This window comes from Phaenicophaeus curvirostris, chromosome 5 (genome assembly GCF_032191515.1).
Source record: "Phaenicophaeus curvirostris isolate KB17595 chromosome 5, BPBGC_Pcur_1.0, whole genome shotgun sequence".
Taxonomy (NCBI): Eukaryota; Metazoa; Chordata; class Aves; order Cuculiformes; family Cuculidae; genus Phaenicophaeus; species Phaenicophaeus curvirostris.
In genome coordinates this window covers 59,859,736-59,883,887 of record NC_091396.1, presented here as the reverse complement: position 1 = coordinate 59,883,887, position 24,152 = coordinate 59,859,736, and the positions used below count along the sequence as shown (strand labels likewise).

Sequence of the window (24,152 nt, the reverse complement as noted above, 5' to 3'; positions counted from 1 at the left end):
AATAAGATAAGAGTAGAAGTATTTATCACATTCAACTAAAACAGTATATTCCATTAAAAAAAAAAAAAAGACACTTGCACAACTCTTCAATGCAAGCTTAGAGTCTTTTGTTTCCCCTTTTTTTAGCTCCTATCCTTCAGGATAAATGCAGTATAACAGGTTTGGTTCAGAGCTTTGAAAGAACTTTACCATACTTCTGTGTTATTCACAAGTCAAGAGAACAGTCCTGATGTTTTTGTTTTAATTTGGCATGTCTCAGTGGATTTCAGTTCCTAATGTTGAGCAACTAATGATATATGTAATCTTTAACTAGATGTTGCTTATCAAGAGAAATACTTAATAAGCTCCATAAAGCTAGTACCCCAGACCCTTCAGAAATGTCTGACAAAATCCAGCAATGATGCCTTTAAGTGTAATTTAAGCCAACCAATTTCAGCTTTGTTTAATGAAATGGAGAGGAACATAAGCTGTCATTATTTGTAAGGTATTGGTACCTGACTGTGGGGTGGCTTCTGCTTTATTTGGAATTCAGCTATCTTAATGCAAAAAGGGTCACAGAGTGTTCTTTCATTTTTGTGTCAGAATGGTACAAACTTTCAGGTCTTTACCCACAAAGTTACTTACTAATTCTGCAGTCAGGACCAGCAAAGCCAGGGGCACACTCACATCGAAACCAATTCACACCATCAACACAGATGCCTCCATTGTAACTGCAAAAATAATAAACCTATAATTGCACCAAGCATTCTCAAGGTAGATTCATTAGTCTAAAGATGAGCAAAATCCATAGCTCTAATGCATGTTCAAATGCAAATTTCTGTTGTCCCTATTCATGATACTCTCTCACTATTCAACCATGTAGAATTAAGAAGTTCCTGCTAGTTCATAACACAAGTCTACTTAAGCCATCTACATTGTTTCATTGGTCTCCAATTAAAGCTTTGTTAATTAAACCTTCTACTGCTTTTCAGAGGGATGATCGATTCCCATCAGAGAAAGCATACTGTTAGATAAACAATATTGCTTAGCAAGTCACCTATTAAAGCAGCAACAGCCTGCAGAAGTGTGTGCATGCATGGGGAAATGTATCAGCAGTACTCAAGGAGATAAAGAAGCACTGTAAAATGTATAGTGAAAGCCCAGGCTTTTGCAAGATAGTTGGTTTTTAATACCAAAGCACAGGTTACTGCAGAAGAAGAAAAGGGTAGACAATTTGCTTCACCCACATAGCATTTTTCCCCTTCAACCCTGAATATCAACCTCTATTTAAAATACTGCCATTACACCTTCCAAAAAATTAATCTTCCCTTTAAAACACATTTATGCATCATATTTGATCTAACAGGACATTCTTACGTTATCTAAAACTGTTTGTCATAAATTAATAGGCTCTCATTCCTCATTTTTTATTATAAAATGCTTGAATGTTATCAAGGCCAACCAATTTCACATTTAACTCACTAGCCAATTCTGGCACAAAGACTACACTAAAATATTTTTATCTGCTCATATATGTATCAACTCAGGATTTTTTTTTGTGGTCTTTGCTGCCAAAGAACAGATAAGGCATGGCAAAAATTGTTTTCAGATTTCTACACAGGCTGACTTCAGTTATCTGGGGGCAGATTTAGTTCTAATCTAGAATGGAAACCCATATTACTATGTTGACTTATTTTCGCAATAGGTAAGAAACTGGAATCTGCATACTTACCATGGATGAGGATTGCAGTCATTGGTATCTACAAAAGAAAAAGAGGACAAAAGACTATCGTAACTAGTGGCATATTTATTTTTGAATGTATAATATTATAGTTCAAGAGACAACACTTGATAATGAATGCAAAGAAAAACAATAACGAGCTTGAGCATTTTCTTCTACACCTGTAAATAAAGTTCAATTAGACTTAAGAGACCAAAGAAATACCTTAAATTTTATGAATAGACTGACAAAAGGGAAGTTCGAGAACTGCAGTGTATTTTGATATATCAAGTACAGATAGATACACAGCATGAGGGAAACATAAAAATAGATCAGGGTATCAATAGTGGATAACACAAAGCAGGCTCTAAAAGCTTCCTAAAGGATTACTACCGCTCATATCTATACATGCAACTACCCAGATTTCTTAAATAATTCTTTCCCATTATAACTGCTCTGAACTATTTGTTAGCATTTATACCAGCACCGTCAGCTTTAAAACAGCTAATTAGTGCATACACGAACACAAAAGTAATTTCACAGTAGATTGAGTTGCAGGCTTTGCTCCGCCTAACCAATTTGTTGTATTGGTACATGAAAGTAGTTAAGTGCTATCCTCAGAAAATAATGGAATATACACTACTGCCTGCCTTTATACATGCCTCTATTATTACCGAGGATTTTTTTTCTTTACATATGTTCCCCAAAATTGTATTTCTACAGAAGGCTGGAAGTTTTTTTTTTTGCAGAGACCAGGTGCAAAAAGAAGCATGGCAAGTTCTTCATTCATTACACAAGCATCACCTTCTTTACCTACCTCCCATTCTGAATGATTCATATGTTTTTGGCACAAACTCTGTAAACTTGCTCCATTTCAGTTAACAGCCCTGTACCAGACACTCCTAATGTCCCAGGGGAAGAAAGGAGAAAAGCCTTACTCTGTGTGCATGTACGTCCTTCCCATCCTTCTTTGCAGATGCAAGAAAAGGAATCTCCACTGCCAACACATGTTCCACCATTCATGCAAGGGTTTGGAATACAGCTGCTGTTTTTAGCTTTGAAAACAGAAAAGGTCTGTTTAGCACAGAAACCAAAAATATCTACCCTCTGGATATACCAATATCATAATCCCAAACAGAATTTAAGTCAACAGTTCAAGACTTAGAAGATTGTCAAAAGACTCCAAAAATAGTCTCACTGCATAATAATCTCTCACCTACCTTCAACATCATCCCAATTAAATTGTTTGTTTGAGCCATAAGTTTTCTAAAAAAAGCTTATCTATTTTTTTCCCCATCTGTGCAAGCATCCTTCAATTACTTCTAAATTCCTGTTTTGATCAGGGTCACCAGGTGTACTTTGGAATAAGATAGTAGTATTTAAAGTTCAGATTTTGATTAAATGCAATTCCATCTAAAAATAAAAAGCGTACTAAGTTACCTTTACCAAACTTCTTGGTCCTAATGGAATTTTCGTATTCACATACTATGAAAACTACATTCCATCCCCAAAAAGACGAAGAGTAGTTCCCTACAGCACGCAGCAACCCTGAAATTCCCCTAGGAAGAATAGTTTAATTTCAGTTTTCCCAAATACGCCTGCTTATGTGCCTCTTGATCACAAGCTTATACACATTATAAGCCTTTAAGCAAAGCAGGGGACTAAGCTCCTAAGAAAAACTAGAGTCTCTAAAGACTACCAGAGAAGTCAAGACACAAGTCCAAGCATTCCAAACTTGCTTAGGAGAAGCTATGTAAAAGATCATGTAAGCAGCCTGTGAAGAATAGCTTCTTAAAAATCAGAATCATGTCAGGCAAGTGGAAGAAATTGCAGCTAGAAGAACAGTGTGCCTCTTTATTAAATGCATAAGTATTATTTATACAGTTCTCTACTACTTCTGGCTTTATCTGTAGATGATTCAAAGTGCTTACCAATGTTGCAAGTACTTCCCATCCATCCTGGAGGACATGAACAGCGGAATGTATCTCCATCATCATAGCATGTTCCACCATTGCTACAAGTATTTGCATCACATTGGTATTCACCTATAGTGCACAATAAAACAATTTGATTGGTCTTCCTAAATTTTAAGGACAGGTAATTTTTAATCACAAAATTAATTTTAAAGACACTTCATATTTAAATGCCACAGTAATAGACAGGCTTAGTTCCACTTGCTGTATTACAGTAAACAACCAAAAGAGCAGAATCTAAGGGCATTCCCTCATAACAGTATTTCAATACACAAAACCCCCATTTTTTTAAACATTCTCTTTTATTGCTGGGAAACTGGAAGAAGTCATGAAAAATATGCCTGCCTATTATTTCACTGCAATTGTTTTATTTTAAATTTCAGGAACTCTAGTTTCATGAGAAGAAAGAAAATAAATCTTTGGGTAAAGTAAAGATCAAAGTAAAGAACACTTACGTGAATGGCAAGTTTTGCCTTTCCAGTCATTCTTACATTCACAATAGAAGTCATTTACCAAATCAATGCATCGGCCACCGTTGTGACATGGGTTAGGAGAACAGTCATTGAAATCTAGAAAAAATTATTCAAGTCAGATCATCTAGCCTAGTCAAGGCAATGAGAAAGTCTAAAATGCATCTTTATAAAGGAAATAAATAGTGAAGACAGCATTCCTAATTGTTATGGGGTTATCTTAAAGTAAGCAAGGCACGATGAAAGATTTTGACAGCTTAAGAGAAGTAGTATCATGCAGTATGGCTAATAAGTAGAGCACCAGAGTAGCTGCATTTTTCAGGATACAGCTGTTTGCTGGAAAACTTTCTGGTTGAGACCACAACGTCCTAAAAAGGAGTCCCAACTCAAGACATCCACACATGACAGTTATGGCTCTCTTCTGCTTTATGGTTCAAAATACAGAATTAAGGCTATTAAATAGCTTATCCATATATAAGCGCATATATATATGCATGTATATACACAAATTGAGCATAGAGACTAATTTTAGAGAAATCTCTTTTCACTCAAGACAAAACATTTTTGACAGCAATAGCTACCAAAAGCTTCTCAGTCTGTTTCACATCTCAGTTGGTGAGTGCATCCTGTACTAAGTCTCAGCAAGTCCTTGCTGTCACATTTTAGGAGGGGTGCTTCATTAAAAGTAGAAAAAGAACCAACTGCAGTTTCCTCTGAGGTAAGTTCACCATGAACTCACCTCATACACTTCACTCTCAACTAAAGTCCCAATATCTCTCAAACCAGGGCAGCAAGACTAAAGGCAAGTTCCCACCGAAATCAGAACACAAAACACTAACTCATGATACTCATTGGGTAGAAACAGACTTCAGGGGCACTTTTCTTACTAAAGGAATATATATACTAAATATATAAATTCTTCAGTAAGGTAGAAAGACACTATAGCATGCACTGGGTTAAAACTAGAAAGCTTTTCAAGTTTGGAAAACCCTACAGATGAGTAGAGACAAACTTATGTACTACGTAAGCACTGAGAAGTACACATCCTTGGTCATATTCACTTCTGCCTCTTCTCAGGAGAAAAAAGTTCTCTCCTTCTGAGTTATATCCTGTGCTGTATCAAAGATAATGGTTCTATTAAAGGCATTTAGCATTTTAGAGCTGCTACTCAAAAATATTCCTGAAAACACTTTCGCAAACAACACTACGTAGAATGTAATTCTAGAACAGAGAAGCTATCCCATTATTATTAACGACATACCAACCACCATTAACTTACAGCAAAGCTGTAATAATTCAACACTACAACACTTAGCGGTACTCACTGGTGTCACACAATTCTCCTTCCCAACCACTGGAGCAGAAACATCTAAATGAATCAACTTCATCAATGCACGTCCCACCATTCTTGCAAGGTTTCCCAAGACAATCATTGATATCTACAACAAAAGATCAACAATTATTGCTCAAGGATGTTTTCACTTACCTGGAAGAGTGATCTATGCTTCTGTTTCTAGGAAAAGTAACAAAGTCATCCTTCATTTTTACATGCACAAAACCAGCACAAACACCTGTTTTCAAGCCTGGGAAGGTTTCTCTATGTATTCTCTCTCATGCAGGAAGTAAAACGAGAGCATTAAGTTTACTTGGCAAAAATATCTACATATTCAAAAAACCAGCAATACACACGCTCCTAAGCTGTGCTTGTCAGTGTGTCTGTCCCTTCTTTATCAGCCTCTCATTAGGGAAATCCATAGCTTCCAGTAAGACTGTCAGTAGTAGGCACAGACACATTCACACTGAAGTTAGACTAAAAACTACTTTTCTTTTATAGAGGAAGTGTGAACCACTACAGAGAGATAACCGTTACCAGAAGAAACCAGATTTCAAGCAGTACACCTGAAACAACATTCTATGCGACTTTATTAAAATCTAAACATTTTATTTTATGTTGCAATGCATCATAACAAAATCTTTAAGTTTTAGAGAAGTATAATAATTTAGAAGAAAATTGTACTTACTTTCATGACAGTATATACCAGTAAAACCTCTTTCACAGGCACAAGTGAAGTTCCCTCCTGGCTGACTAATACACCGCCCATGAGGCCCACAGACATTGGACGAAATGAAACGGATTCCTTCTTGGGTAGCATTGGAGAAGACTTCGATTGTACAGCTGTCTATTACTAGAATGAGAAGTGTATCATCAGATTAATAATCTTCAACAATCAGCTTTTAAAGTTATTAAATTGTGTTTTTCATGGTTTTTAAGAGTTACACTAACTATGTTGCCCTTTATAAATAATGACTGTTGATAATATCTCTTATTGCTATCTCCCTTATTTCACAAAATCCAAATGAGTATAATAAAAATGTTTCTGCATTATGCTATTCCCCGAAATACTACTTTGCTTTTTCATGTACCACCAACAGTTTAATATCAGCTTCTGGAAAATAGCAGGTACCTTTACAAGAGTTGTTCTTGCAGTGGTCCTTGAGATGAGAACAATTCTTTCCATCATAATCATCAGGGCAGGCACAGTAATAATCCCCTCCCAGGTCATAGCATTTAGCCCCATTCTGGCAAGGGTTAGGTTCACAAAAATCAATATCCATCTGTAAGAGACCAGTTATCAGCAGCTGCTTTAATTCCCAAGAGCAAGCAGCATTATCTGTGCTGCCAAAGACACAGACAAAGCTAATTGACAAGGAGCCTGAAATTTTAACAAGGTTTATGAATCATATATATTGCATTATTGCATTCCATCCTGCAACAAAAAGACTACAGGTTTCTTCAGTCAATCCTAATACAAAGCACTCCTGATGCACTAAAAAGATATTCCTTTGCAGGAGGCTGAATAAGCACATTTACAATATCATTGTTAGCAAAGCACAAGTCATTAAGAGACACCTTACTGTGACTGTTCTGGCTCCTTAGAAATCTCTTCTGTCCTTCACACCCACATACTAAGTGCTATAATGCAAATTAAATACCACTGCACTTGTCAACTTCGTGTCTACAAGACTCTTAAAATACCCAGATCTTTAAAAAAAAATAATCCTTTTCTCTAGAGCAACTTTGCTTACCATCTCAATGAACTCAGAATTTACTGTAGAACCACAGCTTGGAAGGGACCTCTAGAGGTCAGCTACTTCAGTCTTATGGCTCAGAGTAGGTCTAATTAGACCCAACCTGCTCAGGGCCTTATTCTTACAAATACAAATACACATCAACCTGCACACAGAAATACTAGGTACATTTTGAACATTTCTTACCTCCCAATTCAAAAAGCAAAATCCAGTTTTCATAATATAACCCTTACTACAGTAAAGCAGTTCTGCTTCTCCATCAGGTTGACACACAAGTTCACTGATTGGTGATGCCCCAAATTGGCCTCAAAACTCCTCAAAGAGGCCTCAAAAGGGATATTGTTACACCACAGTACCTTTCCTTCAAACTCTTATTCTTTTGATTTTTAATTTTCAAATCGTTGCTTTCTTCCCCTCAAGGGCAGTTTTCCCTCTTCACATCTCTTGTGAGAAAGGTAACTTTCTCAACCTTACAGATTCAAACCTCAAGTCTGATAGAGGATTTGGTCACTATATTCAGTAGTTCTGCAGCTAAATAGGAGGAAAAAAACACGCTAACCAAAGGAGAAGGAAAGCAAATGGTGTTCAGTATTTAATTCAGGGGAACACATCCAATACCAGCAGCAACAGAGATTTTCTGCAATTTACTTCATGCTCTCATATAAGGCATTCAAAGTAAACTACAGAAAACAGCAAAGGTCTGACAAAGATTCTCAGATCTCCTCTATCGGATGTCTCCATTTGTTTCCTTCCATTACTGTAAATTTCCCCTTCCCAGTGCAAGTCCAGGAGCTGGCACTTTAGCATCTGGAATTAATGGTAGATATTTCCTGCAATACACAAGACAAGCAGCCAACTCCCCCCTGTTATTCAAAGAGATTTGCTGAAACTTTAATTACACAGTATGATATGAATCATCCAAGAGTAGAGCACTCAAGGTATGACCCTTACATAGAAATGGTACACAACCTATTTAGGTACTGCATCAGTTTTATTAAGCTGCTCAGTATCTGCAACCCTTTTTAATTTTGAAGAAAAGGAGGGCATTGTTTCCTTGACAATGCCCATAGTATAGAATAAACATACTTCAGCATTTAAGAGGGACCACTCCAGTGTCCTACACAAAAAATTCTGGAGCAAATGCAATGAAATTTTGCTCCAATGCCTCCAGTTGACACTGTCTTGCTTACCGTAACACTTACATGAATTTGGCTCTCAGTGAAAGCCAGAAAGTATATACTTAGAGCAATATAATTTTACACTGAGAAAAGTCCAATGTTCCCCCTAGGAGGAGGCTAATCTTTAATTCATAAAGTACTTAATGATATTTTATTAGGACTTCAGTATTTCAGATCTGAATCCTTACTTAAGCACTTGAACTATGTGTTCATAAAATAATGTGAAACAAAGTTCTGAGAGCCAGTATTTGTGTATTTGACTACCTTTAATTATGTGGCTACTTCTACAAACAGCAGTAGGTTTACTTGAAATGTAATTCAATTATACACTTCAGAATTATTAGGATGAAGACCTAAAATTCTGCAGTGTAATGAAAGGACACAGGTCCTGAAAACTCCAAGAAAAACATCTCAAACTTAAGGAATACTTGCAATCTTTAAACATTTAGGAGAGCCAATGCCCATGACGTGCAACAACTTGCAGTTTATCAGGCTGCAGATTCAACTGTTACAGCTACTATGACAGCACCGCACAACAAATTTGCTCATTCAGAGTGTCAAGTAACAACTACATTAGTCAGTAATACTTTTGGCCTTAGGTTACTCCCCTTTAAACATGGAGATATGCCTTTCAAGAATTCAGTCAATAAGAAGTACTGCAGTAGTGTCACCACTGCCCTCACCTCACAGAAGACTCCTGAGAAGCCCTGTGGACACAGGCAACTGAATCCATTCACCAGGTCTTTGCAGCGGCCTCCGTTGTGGCAGGGATTGCTTTCACACTCATTTGTTTCTATCTCACAGTTTTTTCCTGTGAAGCCACGAGGGCATAAGCAATGGTAACCATTCACTTCATCCTTCAGAAGTGCAGCGGAAGTAAAAGGAGAAAGATTAGTTTATTGATAAAATTTGTGTACAAAAATTCAAGTAGCACCACATGAAATTATTTTATGGAACTATGCTAGAATCTGCAAGTGCGACACTACACTTAACATTTAACCAATCTGTAATTCCAAACTACAGAAACCATAACTAGCCAGAACAAGATTTATTTTCAAGATGGAGTGTGATGAACAAGAGTTACCTTACAAGTTCCTCCATGTTGACATTGTCCATGACAGTCATTAATATCTATGGATAAAATACACAAAGCATTAGAATTTCTACTGGAGACTAAGTTGTAAAGTACATGTCTAGCATAAAAACGGAGAACAAAAGATTTTCAATGGAAAGGATGCTTGATGTCTTAAGTATGTAATATGTGATTTTCTATCTCTATTACAGCATAATAGAAATGAAATCAAATGCTCTTAGCTTATTTCATATCTAGCATTTTAGCTAAGAAGTACTTTAAATTTAATCAGTACATGATATAGCTGAGGATCAGGGAAGAACAAATAAGGGGAGATTTATTAGAGTTATATAAATGCATATCTAAACTTACTTTAATACCAATTACATCTCTAAATAAAGTTTCAAACAGTATTTTCCATTTACATTGCTGGAAGTTAGAAGAATTCTGACAATAGGTTTTTTTTTTTTTAAAAGCATGTGTACTATTCATCATAAAACCTTTTTTAAAAAACAAAGCATCCTATGGTCAACATGCACACTAAAGAAATACTAACTGATATGACAATTTACTCCTGTCCATCCTGGAATGCAGTCACAGTAATATCCACCAATGAGATTTTTGCAAGAGTAAGCATTAACACAGGGTTTCCCCTCACACTCATTAGCATCTGTGAAAGAAGATAAAAGAGAAGAGAATAAAGAACAAACCCAGAAACAGATTACCACAGCACCAAGCAAAGTTTCCATGCAATCCAAGCATCAGAAGCTCATATTATGCATTGGTAGGGCACTAAAACCATTTACATACCACAGGGTTTTAATGAACACTTGGCTATAGTAGCACATGCACATAATGTTACTTCTCCCTTTGCCAAAACTCAAAAAGGTAATGTGTTAGTCAGGGCAAATCCCTCCATAAGCTTATAGGAATCACTGTTCTGCCACCATGAAACAGAAGCTACACCATCACCAATGCTGTATTTTTAAATGGATAAGTTAATGGGCACTTTGGAAGAACTGTTGTAAGTATGCTAGAATTGGGGCTTCAATAGCTACAGGTTCACTTCAAACTTCTGGCTTTAAAATCTACTAAAACACAGCTAAGATTCCAACAGTAAAACATCTCCGATATTTTCTTCAATAAAAATCACATCAGAAACACGCTTACAGGGTTATTAATTATTAAGGAATAATCTCCAGTGGTCTTCAAAACTTTAGAGGTAATTACTTACCAAGCTGGCATGTTGCTCCAATCCACTGTTGTGGACATATACACTCAAATGAATTAACACCATCAATGCAGGTCCCTCCTTGCGCGCAAGGGTTAGATGCACACTCATCAATATCTGGAAAGTCAAAATGTGCTTTCTGTCATGGAGTTTAAAATTTGGCTTAACCTGATAGTCTTTTTTTAAAGTTTTGAGATGAAGGGACAGGATGCACAAACAAATAAGCTTAGAAACAGACATAACATTTCTAACCTAATTTTTACTTAGGCTTTGCTCACACCTTTGAGATAGAAAAATTCAGAATTCTTCTACTCTCTAATCTGCAAACAGCAAGTTGATTTGATTAATTTGCCAATGATTAACACATTCACTAAAAAAATCATGTTCCTAATCATGACAAGTTTAGCTAGTATTTTTTGAGGACAGTTGCTGTTCAAAAATGGCTAGAAACCCTGTGTTCCAAATCACAGGTGAATCAATTACATAGGTCCACAATACATTTCAACTTCTTTCCAAGAAGACACTTTGGCATTTAAGAGAGTCATAGAATGGTCTGGGTTTGAAGGGACCTTAAAGGTTACCTAGTTCCAATCCCCCTGCCATGAGCGGGGACACCTCCCACTATATCAGGCTGCTCAAGGCCCCATCCAGTCTGTCCTTGAACACCTCCAGGGATGGGGCAGCCACAACTTCCACAAGCAACCTGGGCCAGTTTCCCACCACCCTCTCATCATAAAGAATTTTTCTTAAATCTAGGAAGTCATCTATTCTTCTACTATTTTAAGAAGTGGAGAGCCTTTCATTTCATATTTGTATCTCATAAAAATTAATCAATTCTTTATTTTGCTTTAGACCAGCTAAAGAGTCAGGAATTGTTCTACAAGCTTTGGCAACAGGGCATTTCTTTGGATATGGTCCAGCTATGCTTTTTATGACCTGTAGCTCTTAATGGCATCACCTAGATACTGCGAGCTGTACAGTATTATTAATCTTTTCAGTTTCTCAACAAATAGCTGTTAAAAGACAGGTAAGGTAGAAGATGACCAACAAGTTATATACCCAATAGACCATCATTATCAAGTAACCTGTATGAACCTGCACAACCCAACAGTTCAGTCATCAGTAAATTCATACCCACCAATAGCACATGTTGGTCCACTCCACCCTGATGGGCAGTGACACTTAAAGCCTGATGAAATCTCATGACAAATTCCACCATTAGCACAGGGATTAGATACGCAAGCATGCTCCGCTGCAAAGAAAAGAGGGAAAGAAATTCTTGCTAAATACTCTCCCAGTATCAATTAAGGAGAACTTAAACAGTTAGAAATTGCATACTGATTTAAAGTGACCAAGAGAACGAGGAATGGAGAGATGCCATGGAAGCTTTTGGAAAGAAGAAAAGCTATCCATTTACTAGGCAACACTTTCTAATTGCTACTAGCATTTATATTTTAGAATCTTTCTTTCAGGGATGTTACCTAGTTTGCAAACTGAATTTACCTTGCCTAGGATGTTAGGTACAAGTACCTAAAGCAGCTCATATACCCATATACAGCTAACAATCAGAGCTCAAACGTACAGTTCACTTTACTGCTACCTCCACATCTGGAAAGCCACGAAGCTTTCACACAACTTTTGGGGCAAGCCAAGACAAGATTTCATCCAGTTTAGCCAAAATTTGCATTGCATTCTACTAGCTGAAGTAAATTCACGTTTTGATAGTATCACTAATACCATACAACCATAGAAGTTCAAATAAGATCAACATCCTGATAAATTGAAATTTATCAGTTTAGGGCCAAAAAGTTAAGTGAAAGAAAAAAATGGTTTCTTTCCATCTACATTTGTAACTATCAGAATAGCAAAATTCTAAGAAGACTGTGGAAAAAATATTTAACAAGTCATCATAGTAAATCAAGTCACTGCAGAACACCCAACTATATACAACAGCTGGAAAAGCTGAACTGAAAAAGTTACCATTTATTCTTCAAATGTTATATCCTTAAAACAAGAGACAAGAACAGAAATTGCACACTTGACCCTTTATCTCCAGACACAGAATAGTCAAGAAAAGTCTCCAAATATCAGGATAGTATCTAGTACAGGAAAATTTTGGTCTTTGTGTAACATGAACAAATACACACAAAAAAAGCAATATCCTCTCTTCATAGTGTGGATGAGACAGGAAGCAGTTAGGTTTCGGTCAAGAAGGTATAACTCATTCTAAGTATGGTTGAAAATGCCTTCCTTCATTTTACCATTGGGAGCAGGGAAAACACTGAACTTTGTATAGACCGCAGGGGTCTTTAACACAGTTCTGTAATAGTTAACATCTGCATTATTAATCTAAATTAATTAAGAGACTCTCATTAAAAGATGATTTTAAAATGCAAGTTTCAGTCAATCAAAAAGGACAGTCAACACAACCAGGTAGCTAAAAAAAAATTGGGTCAACCCCCCACACCACAGTTAAATCTGAAGAGTCCATCACTACCACCTTCAGTATTCCCTAGCTTGAAGACGCACATTTGCAAGCAAGCCAGAACACCAGAAAATGGGTAGCAAGGAGAAAGGTAACAGGGAAAGGTGCATCTGTAATCTATTTCTACAAGACTATAGCCCAATTTCACATTTGGATTAAGGAAATGAAGAATCCAAAGAGAAGAAATATTCTCAGTCTTATCTAAATCCAAGGGAAACTCTTAAAGTATTTGTTATCTTCAGTGTTTTTTTGAATAGTCAGGCTAAGGCATCACCCAGGAGACATGGAGCTGTAATATCCCCACTGCCACACAAAATTGCGATCAAGTTGAAAGGACAAGTTGCACACCATTGTTTTTTACACTTCTCAGAAACCAAGCTAGCTTTTGGAAAAGAGGAAACAGCCCCTCCACTTCACAAAAAAAACCTGCAACAGTGAGCACAAAGAAAAGCCACCCGGTTAACTAGAACATAGCCATGCCTAAACCAGTTTCAGATTTCTGAAGATACATGCAATATTCAGAAGTACCAATTTCGCAGTTCTTTCCAGAGTAGCCATCTGGGCAAGCGCAGCGATATTCATCTGGTTCAGTATTCATACAGGTTCCACCGTTCAGGCAGGGATGGTGATTTCCACAATAATTCAGATCTGGACAGAGAACAGCGTCAATCAACAGGGAACACAAATACCACCATTTAATTCCTAGTCAGGCATACAGATGTCTTTCTAGCTTGAACATCACTGACCCACACCATCCCCATATTGTATTAGCTAGCCTGTTGGCTCATTACTACACACAGAACAGGGAAGGACAAGCAAGAGACAACTGCATGAGAGTCACGACCACTCCAAGCCTTTTGTCTTAAGCTTCCTATACTTATGATATTTAAGCACAATCTGCCACAAGAGAGTTAAGCACAGAAGTATTTGGGTAGTTGCACACTAGCAGGAAAAAAAAGGTTAATGAGTTATCAGTTAATCATGCAACTTTACTTATTTTTCTTTTACATTAATGTTAAGTACCTTTGTTACAGAGCAGGCCACCCCAGTTGGTTTCACAATTGCACTGCCATGGCTCATTACAGCTCCCATGTGCACAGCCTGGGTAGCGGACACACTCATCACAGTACTGTCCTTGCCAACCATAATGACACCTACGATGTAAGTTCACATGTTAAAAGTTAGCAACATGATGCTTAATTATCAACATTACAGGTATTTAGAACACTACACCTACCATTCTCAAAAACCAGGTCACTGTTCAATATGCAACAAAGATCAAAAATGTATTTCTCCTGTTTTGGAGGGAGATACTAGTCCCATTGAACTCATCTTACTCAACCATATTACATACCATGGCAACAAACACCACCAAGCACTGTGCATTATGTGAACTGTAAATAAATTAGTGGTTCTTTCACAAGAAGCTCCACCTTCACCTAATCATCTTGCAGTACTATAAAAATTGTGATTAGTATAAAAAAAAGCCAAATTACATTTCAAAAAGAAACTGCAGGCTTACGGCATCAACCACCATAGCATTTTTCTCCCTATGAAGATGGCTTTGAAGATATTAGCTGGTCTGGCTCCAGAGTGCCACAGTCTTGAAAGACTAGGCTAGCCAGAGATGCAGCTCTCCTGCCAACTTTCTGAGTTGAGATTTAGTGTCTCAAGAGAATCTTTTTTACAGACTTATTCTATTAATTCTCTTTGTAAAAAGGAGGAGAGAGAGCAGGAAAAAAAATATCCACAATTATTCCTTTGCTTTGAACAGGATTGAAATTGTCACGAGACAGACTCAGAGTCCTGAATCTTTGTTATCTGTAACAGAATTCTGCTAACAAAAGAAACTGCTTAAGCTACAAGAAAAACATTGAAGATTGAACTTTAAATTAAGTACATAGGGTAATGCTCTTTTTAAAAAGCATATTTCACAGACATTTTCATCAAAAAGAAATAATCTTGTTCTTTTGGGGCCAACAAAAAAGTCTGCCTGTTCTTTTAAGATTATTTCTTATAAACAATTTAAGCACCACACTAGTAAGAGAGAGATGCATAAAAACACTGAATGAGAGGGCACATGCATGCCAGTGGAGCCCTAACACTTAGGGGAAATAAGCATTAGATTGGAAACCATACTTTTGTAGATTTGACACCACCATTCTGTCATCAACACTCTTTGAACACCATAGAAGAGCAGAAAATAAATTCCTAAGTCTTTGGGGTGTGGCAAGAGAAGACAAGAAAAATAAGTATAAGTGAAGTGATTTGGCTCCTTGTGAATCAATCTGCCTCCACATTTCTGTAAGTCATATCAGTCCCCAAAGGAACAGAAGAGGTTACACTGGCAGCATACTACTTAGCTTTCTACTATTTACATAGGCAGACAGATCTAGATGCAGGTCTTTACAAGATTATTTTCTTTATAAAGAGTTCTAGAACTATTTTGAATTCTTAGACCCAGTATCTACTCCTCATTCAAAACCCCACAGCTGCAGAATTCCTCAGGAGAGTCTCAGCTGTGTACACCAGAGTTCTGACCACTCATCTAAGCAAGGCTTGTCATAAGCCTGGAGAACATAACATATTTCAGAAGCAGCTTTCTTTTGCTGTATTAGCAGTAAGAGGAAATAAATACTGCTCCTGCTAAATTTGATCTCTTCCTTCCTCCTCAAGGACAGAAAAATCTTTTCAGGGGCTGGTAATAAACAATAAAAAAAGCACTGCAACTCACTTTACTGGCCTCAACCCAAATCTCCGTCCATGCCAAAACTGGCACTACTGCCAGTGATTCACCATGACTATCCTAGCTGGAGCCAGCTCCCCACCCACACACCACAAGCATTTTGAAGGTGTAAAAGTCTGCATCAGAAAGCAAATAAATCACAATAACTCAATTTGTTTTCCATACCCAATGGATAACAAGTTTCTTTGTTTAACACTGCACTGGTGATTAAGAGTGCAAAGTAAAATACAGCCACCTTAGAACTTTAAGGCGTCTTGAGCACCTACTTGAGTTTGTAGGTATGCTTTATTGCATTAAAATTCATTCAGTAGAAAAGGGTTGCTGCTTTTTTTCATGGTCTTGAACACAGTCAAAGTTTACTGTTAATGTTTCCACAAAGCTAAGGAAATAATTTCTAGAGGCTAAAAGCAGTCCAAAGGAACACACAGTTTACAAGTCAAAAGGTTACTATGTGGTAAGCTGATCAGCCTTCACTTTACAAGGAAGAGTAAATTAGGATTTCCTTTTGAACAGGAAGTCTGGTTGCATCCTACGTTAGCAGGTGCTAGAGCAGCTTTAATTCCACTTCCTTCTAAAAAGATAATGTTTACATAGATCTCAGCTCACTTCTAGACCAAGATGTGCTCAATTAAGTGAAATCAATTCAGAAACAGGCATATTGTCATTTATGAGGAAACAAAAACATCAAGCCACAACACAAGGATGAAAAAAAAGGTTATCAATCCACTATGAGAGGCCCATAAGGTACGGATACAAAAGCCAGAAGGAAACTGGTCATGCATGTAATAGTTGAGTGAAGTTACTTTCTCCTTGCCACCCCCTCCCATTTGAGGATAATTTGTTGGAAGTTTCTGCAATCCTAAGTTTTTCACATCTGAATAAATAAGCCAAATTTAGAGAATTCATAAGGATTCCCATTGTTCAATGGACAAAGAAAATTCTTATTAGAATCAAGATTCTATTTCCTCTGTCCTTCCCCTCTGCTGACTTCATTGGCTCTAACTCCCTTTATAATCAAACGCATGCAAAACAAAATCAGAAATGTCTTAATCTTAGCCCTTTCTGGGTTATTCACAGTACAAAAGAAGCTACCATAAATAGATTGTTGCAGTTCAGTAACTTCCTGATGGAAGGCTGAAGTACAGGCATCCGCTCACACACCAAAGTGTTCCTTCAGGTCAGGATTAACAGGGGCAGAGCGCAATAGGGATAGAAGAACAATTGCTAGTTATCTTGAAAGCAAGAACTTGCAGAAAAGATCCTGGTAGTTTTATAGTCGTGCTTCACAGCTTCCATCTTCCCAGAGATGAGGGTTTGGTGGCAATCAAAAATGAAAACTTTAACACAAGGCTGGAGGAAGGGGAGGTGGCAGGAGTTAACATTAGCAAGGCTTCTAGATAACACTTCAGTCTTGAGATTAGAGAAACTGCAACCATGCAGGAAAAGTGCTGCTGTCATTGACAAGCAGATAAAGTCACAATAATTCAACTTATAGCATGTATTTCGTTATAATAAGCAAGTGGGGCTTCAAATGCTAAATTCCAGGATGAGGAAGAAACACCTTCTACAGCACACCTCAATGTATTTAAAATAGTAAATTTAGTATCAAAGAATCCAACAGGAACACATATCATTACACACAGTTCAAAGCTACCTGCGTACTCAGAGGCAGGAGCAGAGGAAAAGGTGGGGAAAGGAAAAGAGGTTTGGGTTTTTTGCTTTTCGTGGAGCTATTAAAAAAGCTAAACTGTTCAAGCTCAACAGAGATTTTTCTAAAGACCTATGCTTCCCCTATGTTCTTGTGAAACAGTTATAATTAGGAAAAAGCTGTTACTGGTCTTTGCTTTCCTCTGAGGATGGCTGTATTACAGTTTAGTGAAAGTTAGGCTTAAACTCAGCATTTCCAAATCAGATGCCACAAGGCTCTGAGCAATCTAGTCTAACTACACCTCCTTTGGGGTGGTGGGACTTCACAAACTCCATGATTTTACAATGGCAGTTATAGAAGAAAAACTGACAGGTGGATAGATGTTCCCTAGTTCTGATGGTCTGTAAACCATAGTCCTTCAGAACCTTGCATGATCAACTCCTCTTTATCTAAAAGACGCTCATTACATGCCAATAAGTGAGGGTGTTCTCAACAATCAGTACAAACCAGCTGATTGAATACTATCTTCACACAGGGTTTATTCTCTTTCTGCACATGAATTTCACCTGACAAACTTCCTATTGCAGATTTCATCCCATCACTAATCTACTCTGGTTAACCTTACAAAAAGGCTCCCAGCACAAGACTGAAAGCATACCTAAATAAATTCTGTTCTACACCTAGCTACAGAGCTTGGTCAGCACTTGATGCACAAGTACACCTAAATCAATGTGAAAAATCAAAACCAAACTACTTCAAAGTCTAGGTCAAAATATGGGACCTAAAAATAAATTGAGAAAATCTCAGGGAGGATATAAACAACATAGTATAAGCCTTTAATTACCACAGGTTACACCTTATTGGCATCTTGCACATCCTACAAAAGCTGAAGTGAAGACCATTGTGCCATATTTACACAGTTTTTAAGCAGGCTTCTTGGAGAGAGCTTCTCCCACTCACATTTCAAGTGGAAGCTATGGCCAAAACACTCAACACAGGAAAACAAAACAGAGCAGTGACATTAAGAACAGAAGCAAAATGCATCACTCAGGGGTGGGGGAGAAGTAACCCTCTTAAATGGAAAACCACTAAATTTTCTAATGACGTGAACAGGATGGTGTTGCATAGACCAGAACAATAGCTTTATATTAGTTATTTACTTAAAATAACTATAAGAAAGTCTGTTTAACCTTTTAAGAGATTAATCATTGCACAGCAGGCAATGATTAACAGCTAGACCTAACAGGTCTAGCTGTTAGGCGATCCTAGGATTCTGAGCATCCAGATTCAATGTTATAGCTAATACGGTGCTCATTGACTAAGTATTTCTCACAAAGGCTTTCTCCACTTTCCTACCTTTGAAATAGACATTATGGTTTCACCAATAGGGAAGGAAAAGGTCCTCATTAATGAGCTCAAATAATTTAATTTCCTGAAAGCTTGTTGTCTTATTAGACGAAAAGATACAAACATCTTCCCATAAAATTTTTTCTCCTCTAACATAGGAAGTCATTGAGAGCCAACAGTCTCACTCCAGCACTTCAGAACTTTGTGAAGGAGCTGATAGAGAGGATGGTCCAAAATTGTTTACCCAGAACATACAGGGAAAGATTGCTCAGCTAACTTGCAAGTAAGTGGCTTGTAGGGTGTGTCTGTATTTGCATTGGTTACCACTGGGAGCATGCTTTTTAAGTGAACTGCCTGATCATTCCTGTTGATGTTGTGTTGGTTCACATCACAGAACTGGTTTGGAACAAAGGAATTGGATTCCTTTTAGGTTAAACTAAGGTAATGTAAGACAATGTATGCCAGGAGCACACCTAATGTGTTCCAGCTGCACACAGGCATTCAGTCCACGAGAACAGACTAGAGCTAGTCTAAAATTAAAAACACTTCATTTTTTTTTAACTTGGACACTGGCTTTTCAACACTCCTTTGATCTACTGTTCTATTTGTCTGCACTACCTACTATTGCGGACACAGGTTAAGGTACTACACATTTTTACTTCCTGTACACCTGCTCAAATTCTCCTGGAAGCAGCATATACCTTTAGGAGACATTCTGTGCCTTTCTACCCACTAATCATCCAAGGAAACTAGTGGAGAGTGTGCCTCAGTTCCTTGATCAATAACAGAAACAGAACGTGGGATCCTTTTTTGCCTAACTTAATATGTGTACTTATGAAACCCTTGCCATTAATACCAGGCAGCTTACTAATAGGACAAAAAAACCCCACGATAAAAGCATACTGATTATGATAACAGGCCAAGAGAACTTTTATGATGATGCACTCAGCAACTGTAATAACTTCACAAGTTCTTTGAAACTCGAAGCTGTGATACAGTACACCTTGCATCAAAAAGGAGACAAGACAATGCAAGGTACTGGTACCAAGTGCATTCCAGCAGGGCCAAACAACAGCTGTAAACTCTTAGGGACCATATCTGATTCAAGTTGCAAGAAGTGAGATAGTCAGATGTCACAGCAGCTAGCACACTGCTCAAAGAAGGCTGCCTAGTATACTCTTCATGGCAGCTTATGAGGCTTCATCTTATTTGATATTTCTTACAATTCCATTCTGGAATAATTGTGGAAGGAAGCCATATCATTTAGATAGATATGATATCTTCACAAGCCCTGGTTAGCCAGTAACTCATCTGAGAGCATTTTCTAGATGTTTAGAAGCAGTACACCTGTTTCAGTGTTTTGAGATTTCTATCTGCTCTAGACAGAGTGGAAGTTCCCCATCTCCTACTTTCTCTACATCTTTAGAAGCACACATTTATGTCCTTCTTTTTCTAGCCCTCTAAGACTACAGGAGACTAGTCCTCCACACTCTTTCAATAACAACCTGCTCTGAGATGCCTCTCCAGATCTCACTGTAGATGTGAATAAGTGTGAGAATCCAGCAGCTTGCTTTTTGGGTGGTTTTTTTTTTTTTGTTGTTTTGGTTTTTTTAAGTTTAGGCAGAGTTCCCAAATGTTGATGTTAACTGTATTATCCAACCATGCGTATACAACTGTCAAAAACATAAGCAGGAGATTAGCAATACTGGTAGGCCTCCTACTGCAATTGATAGGAAGGCTAGGCAAGCATTTAACATTTAAGAAAGGATCTCTAGAACATTACTGCATCCCCAGCACTAGTTGTAGCTCACTAGGCAACACAAGCTTTTGTCACTGCATCTCTAAAGAAAGTATTGAATAATATCTGAGCAGGTTCTGACCCTTACAGTGACAGATTAAGGGAGTAAAACCACCTGAGAAGAAGAGAAAAAAAAAACCCAGAATCTGCAGGCACTGCTGAACACAAGAAATCAGCCTCATGAGCAGTGTTCAAGTGGAATACAAGGACTACAAAAAGCAAAGCGCTGGACAGGAACATTGAGAAATTTGTTTAAACAGGACAATCATAAGATATGCGATTAAGTAAAAATAAAATGACCAACACTGTAAAACCAAAATTTTCTCACGTGCAGCTCTAACATAATTGTAGAGTAAGACAGTTCAAAGCATGCAGATCAAAATTAATTTACTTTAAGTTTTTAAAACTTGATGCTTCCTTTGTTTACCTTGCATGAATTCACACTGAAGCACAGTTAACAACCTCATTTCTAATTCATCTCAGTTAGTTTACACATTCTAAAAAATTTTTTATCTTGCAGTTGTTTGAAGTAAGACTTTCAATTGCCAGAACAACCTAGGTCCTACCACAGCTCCAGAAGCTGAAAACAAGCTAAGCAGCGTTAGAGATTTGACCATTTTTGTTTTGCTTTGGAAGAGAAAGTCAAACATTCAAAAGCAACAGGAAAAGTAGGAAGACTTCTGAAAATACCACCATCCTGGCAGGAATATGACAATGTAGCCCAGCTAGGAGGCATATCTGGACTTCTGCCAAACCCACAGCACTCTGGATGATCACAAGGAAGTGAAAGATTAGGTTAAGCCTACTGACAGTGGTACCAAATGTACTCAAGTCAACAGTTTTAATCAAGGAATGAGGCTGTTACTTGTGGTTTCTCTCTATTCACTTTTATAATTTAAGGTGATTGAGCCTAAGCCAGGTATAAGCCATTAGACCAAACTTCATTCTTCTCTAAACATTTTAAGGGAATCTAACGAAGCACTTCAAATGATGCAAATACATACAAAAAGAACCAATTATCATGGTTTAGCAATGTGGCTTCTTGACAATTCTTCCTGCTACCAAGGGCCAGTGAAGTCAATCAAATAGGACCACTTGGTCTGCCAGTGCAGGCTAAAAAAAAAGAGATTACAGTGACCAACCACTTTGCACATTACTATGGATAAAGTTTTAAAATAAACTAAAAGCAAAACAAATGACTGCAATTTCCCAACTTTTGAAGATGCACCTAAGTTGCTTTTGCTCTCCTCAAGGATGTAACTTTGCTCATTATTCAGTAAGTTATTACTGTTTCTGAACTGTCTCCACAATGACAGAAACCTCTATCACCTAGGCCCAGCCAGGTCACAAGATTATTTCCTACATCAGGTCACTTTGAGACATCATGTCATCCCCTACTTGTTTTCCTTTTCTTTGATGAAAGCTCAATAAAAGAAACTAAGCTTCACAACACCATAACTTCCTCAAAACAAGGGGTACATGAACATGCCCAACAAATGATATACCACTATTGTCAATGGCTTATCCTTTACTAACAGTCAGCAGTCATTCAGCTACATTAAATATTGTCTTTAATATAACATTTAATCCCAACCCAGCTCTAAATTACTTTGGAACAAAGCATGGAGGGTAGATCCTTGCTATGAGAGTTAGGCTGAAGCCTCAGAGCCACTGCTTAAGTTACCTGCATGTTCATGCAAGTTGAAGGTAGAAACAGTTTTCCAACTTTTCTGTATGTAAGTGCCACAGCAGATTTTGGCAACCAAGTAGCTATTGACACCAGCAGATTTCCATACATCTCTCACCCATGTTTTTCTCACATTTTCATTTTCCTTCTGAATTAAAAAAGGACATTGTTTTCACCTGTTAAATGACAGTGGCAACCATCCAAAAACCAGGATGAAGGAATCTAGATTATAATTCAATAGCACCAAACAGTTTCTTTTAAATAACAGCTTCCTTTGTACTGCTGAAGATAAAGGTCATGTCTGTAAGCCTGGCTTATTTTTAGTTCAGCATCGTTTTTCTACAGAATGTACTATCCCTTTGGATTAAGAACAACATTCCTAAGGTAGCCTAATAACTATTACAGAACACAAGCTCAAGCTACCAAATCACATTTAAAAAGGCAGCCAAGCCTTTACCAATGCTAGAAATAGAGTGGTCATACAAAGACAGACCATTGTCTTCCTTCACAACCTGCTGATCGCAGATCTATCACTTCAGCAGACAGGCATTAAGAAACAAGGCAAATGGCACCCTTATTCCTTCTCCCACTAGTTTATTTCAGATAAGAGAATCAAACCAACAAATTAGTGATATTTCTGGTCCAGTAGACTCAATGTTAATTTTTGAGCACTGGTCAGGTTAGAAGAGGGCACCTAGACTTACAACATTAGATGCTTCTTCACATCAGTGACACGCTGTAAAGAAAGGCTTTGCTCATATGAGATGACCTATTGACAAACACCTTAAGAAAGTGTACCACAGTCACCAAGTCCCCTATCTTCAAAGAGTTTTTGTTTCCTTCTTTAAGCCTTCTCCACCTCAGCAACTTCTGTCTTCCAAGATACAGCTGGTATCAGAGAAACGAAAGCTCAGGAGGAAACTGCACCACCCTCCTCAGCCACCAAAAAAAGGGTATTGTTTTGTATTCGCTTAAGCCTGCTGCTTTTTCACCTTTATTCAAAGTCTCCTGGCATTCCAAAAGCAAACGTGCCTAGGCCCTAAGACACTACTTTGATACCTACAGTAGTAAAGAAAGCCTTACATGAATCAGAATTCATTACAGTAGGTTTCTCAATGGGAAACCTTGGAATGTTCAAGGTAAGGAATACATTTTACTCAGACGCGATACTGACAGTAGGGGCACACACACTTGAAATCACAAGCAAAATACCTAGTGATATGAAGACATTCCAAATAATAAACATTTTCTTACAAAAAGAAAGCCATGGTTTAAAGATCTGCCTTGGAAAAAAAGAAAAATCCTTTAATGGAGGGTTTTATAGCTCTTCAGAAATGAAACTGCACATGCAAAATAAAACTGCCCTTCATATTATATAAATATGAATTTACACAATAGGTAAATTCATATAATGGAATTCACAGTTTTCAGTCAGATTTGGAAGCTATGACAGATCAAATCATCTACAAGTCAGGAGAAGCTGATGGAAGTTTCAGGGTGGTAAGAAACCACTCTGTCATGCAATGATTTAGGATTTAATTTTGTATCTGTCATACCCACTGCCAGAAACTGCAGTCATTCCAGCAGGATGGAATTTGTTTGCATGTCAGTTGCCACAGCTCAGACTAGCACATCAACTCTAGTTTAGCTCCAAGTCCAAAGCTAAGCAACCTACATCCTATTTCATGATGGTTGCATTAGTTACTAGGAGGAAGGTGAAACAAAATT

The 24,152-nt window shown here is 37.6% G+C and overlaps 1 protein-coding gene across 2 annotated transcripts in view; it reads right to left on the bottom strand.

Annotated features, from left to right (window-relative positions):
• JAG2 (jagged canonical Notch ligand 2) overlaps positions 1–24,152 on the bottom strand; it is a 68,360-nt gene that overhangs the window by 9,457 nt on the left and 34,751 nt on the right. The window contains exons 6-20 of one of the 2 annotated variants that reach the window (XM_069858934.1): positions 14,222–14,352; positions 13,727–13,846; positions 11,852–11,965; positions 10,717–10,830; positions 10,039–10,152; positions 9,495–9,541; positions 9,094–9,267; positions 6,608–6,758; positions 6,164–6,328; positions 5,468–5,581; positions 4,128–4,241; positions 3,631–3,744; positions 2,638–2,754; positions 1,712–1,739; positions 625–710 (exon numbers count right to left, since the gene is read on the bottom strand). In XM_069858934.1, coding sequence (XP_069715035.1) covers positions 625–710; positions 1,712–1,739; positions 2,638–2,754; positions 3,631–3,744; positions 4,128–4,241; positions 5,468–5,581; positions 6,164–6,328; positions 6,608–6,758; positions 9,094–9,267; positions 9,495–9,541; positions 10,039–10,152; positions 10,717–10,830; positions 11,852–11,965; positions 13,727–13,846; positions 14,222–14,352 — 1,703 coding nt within the window. The remainder of the gene's footprint in view (positions 1–624; positions 711–1,711; positions 1,740–2,637; positions 2,755–3,630; positions 3,745–4,127; positions 4,242–5,467; positions 5,582–6,163; positions 6,329–6,607; positions 6,759–9,093; positions 9,268–9,494; positions 9,542–10,038; positions 10,153–10,716; positions 10,831–11,851; positions 11,966–13,726; positions 13,847–14,221; positions 14,353–24,152) is intronic. The other variant, XM_069858935.1, reaches the window with a different exon arrangement.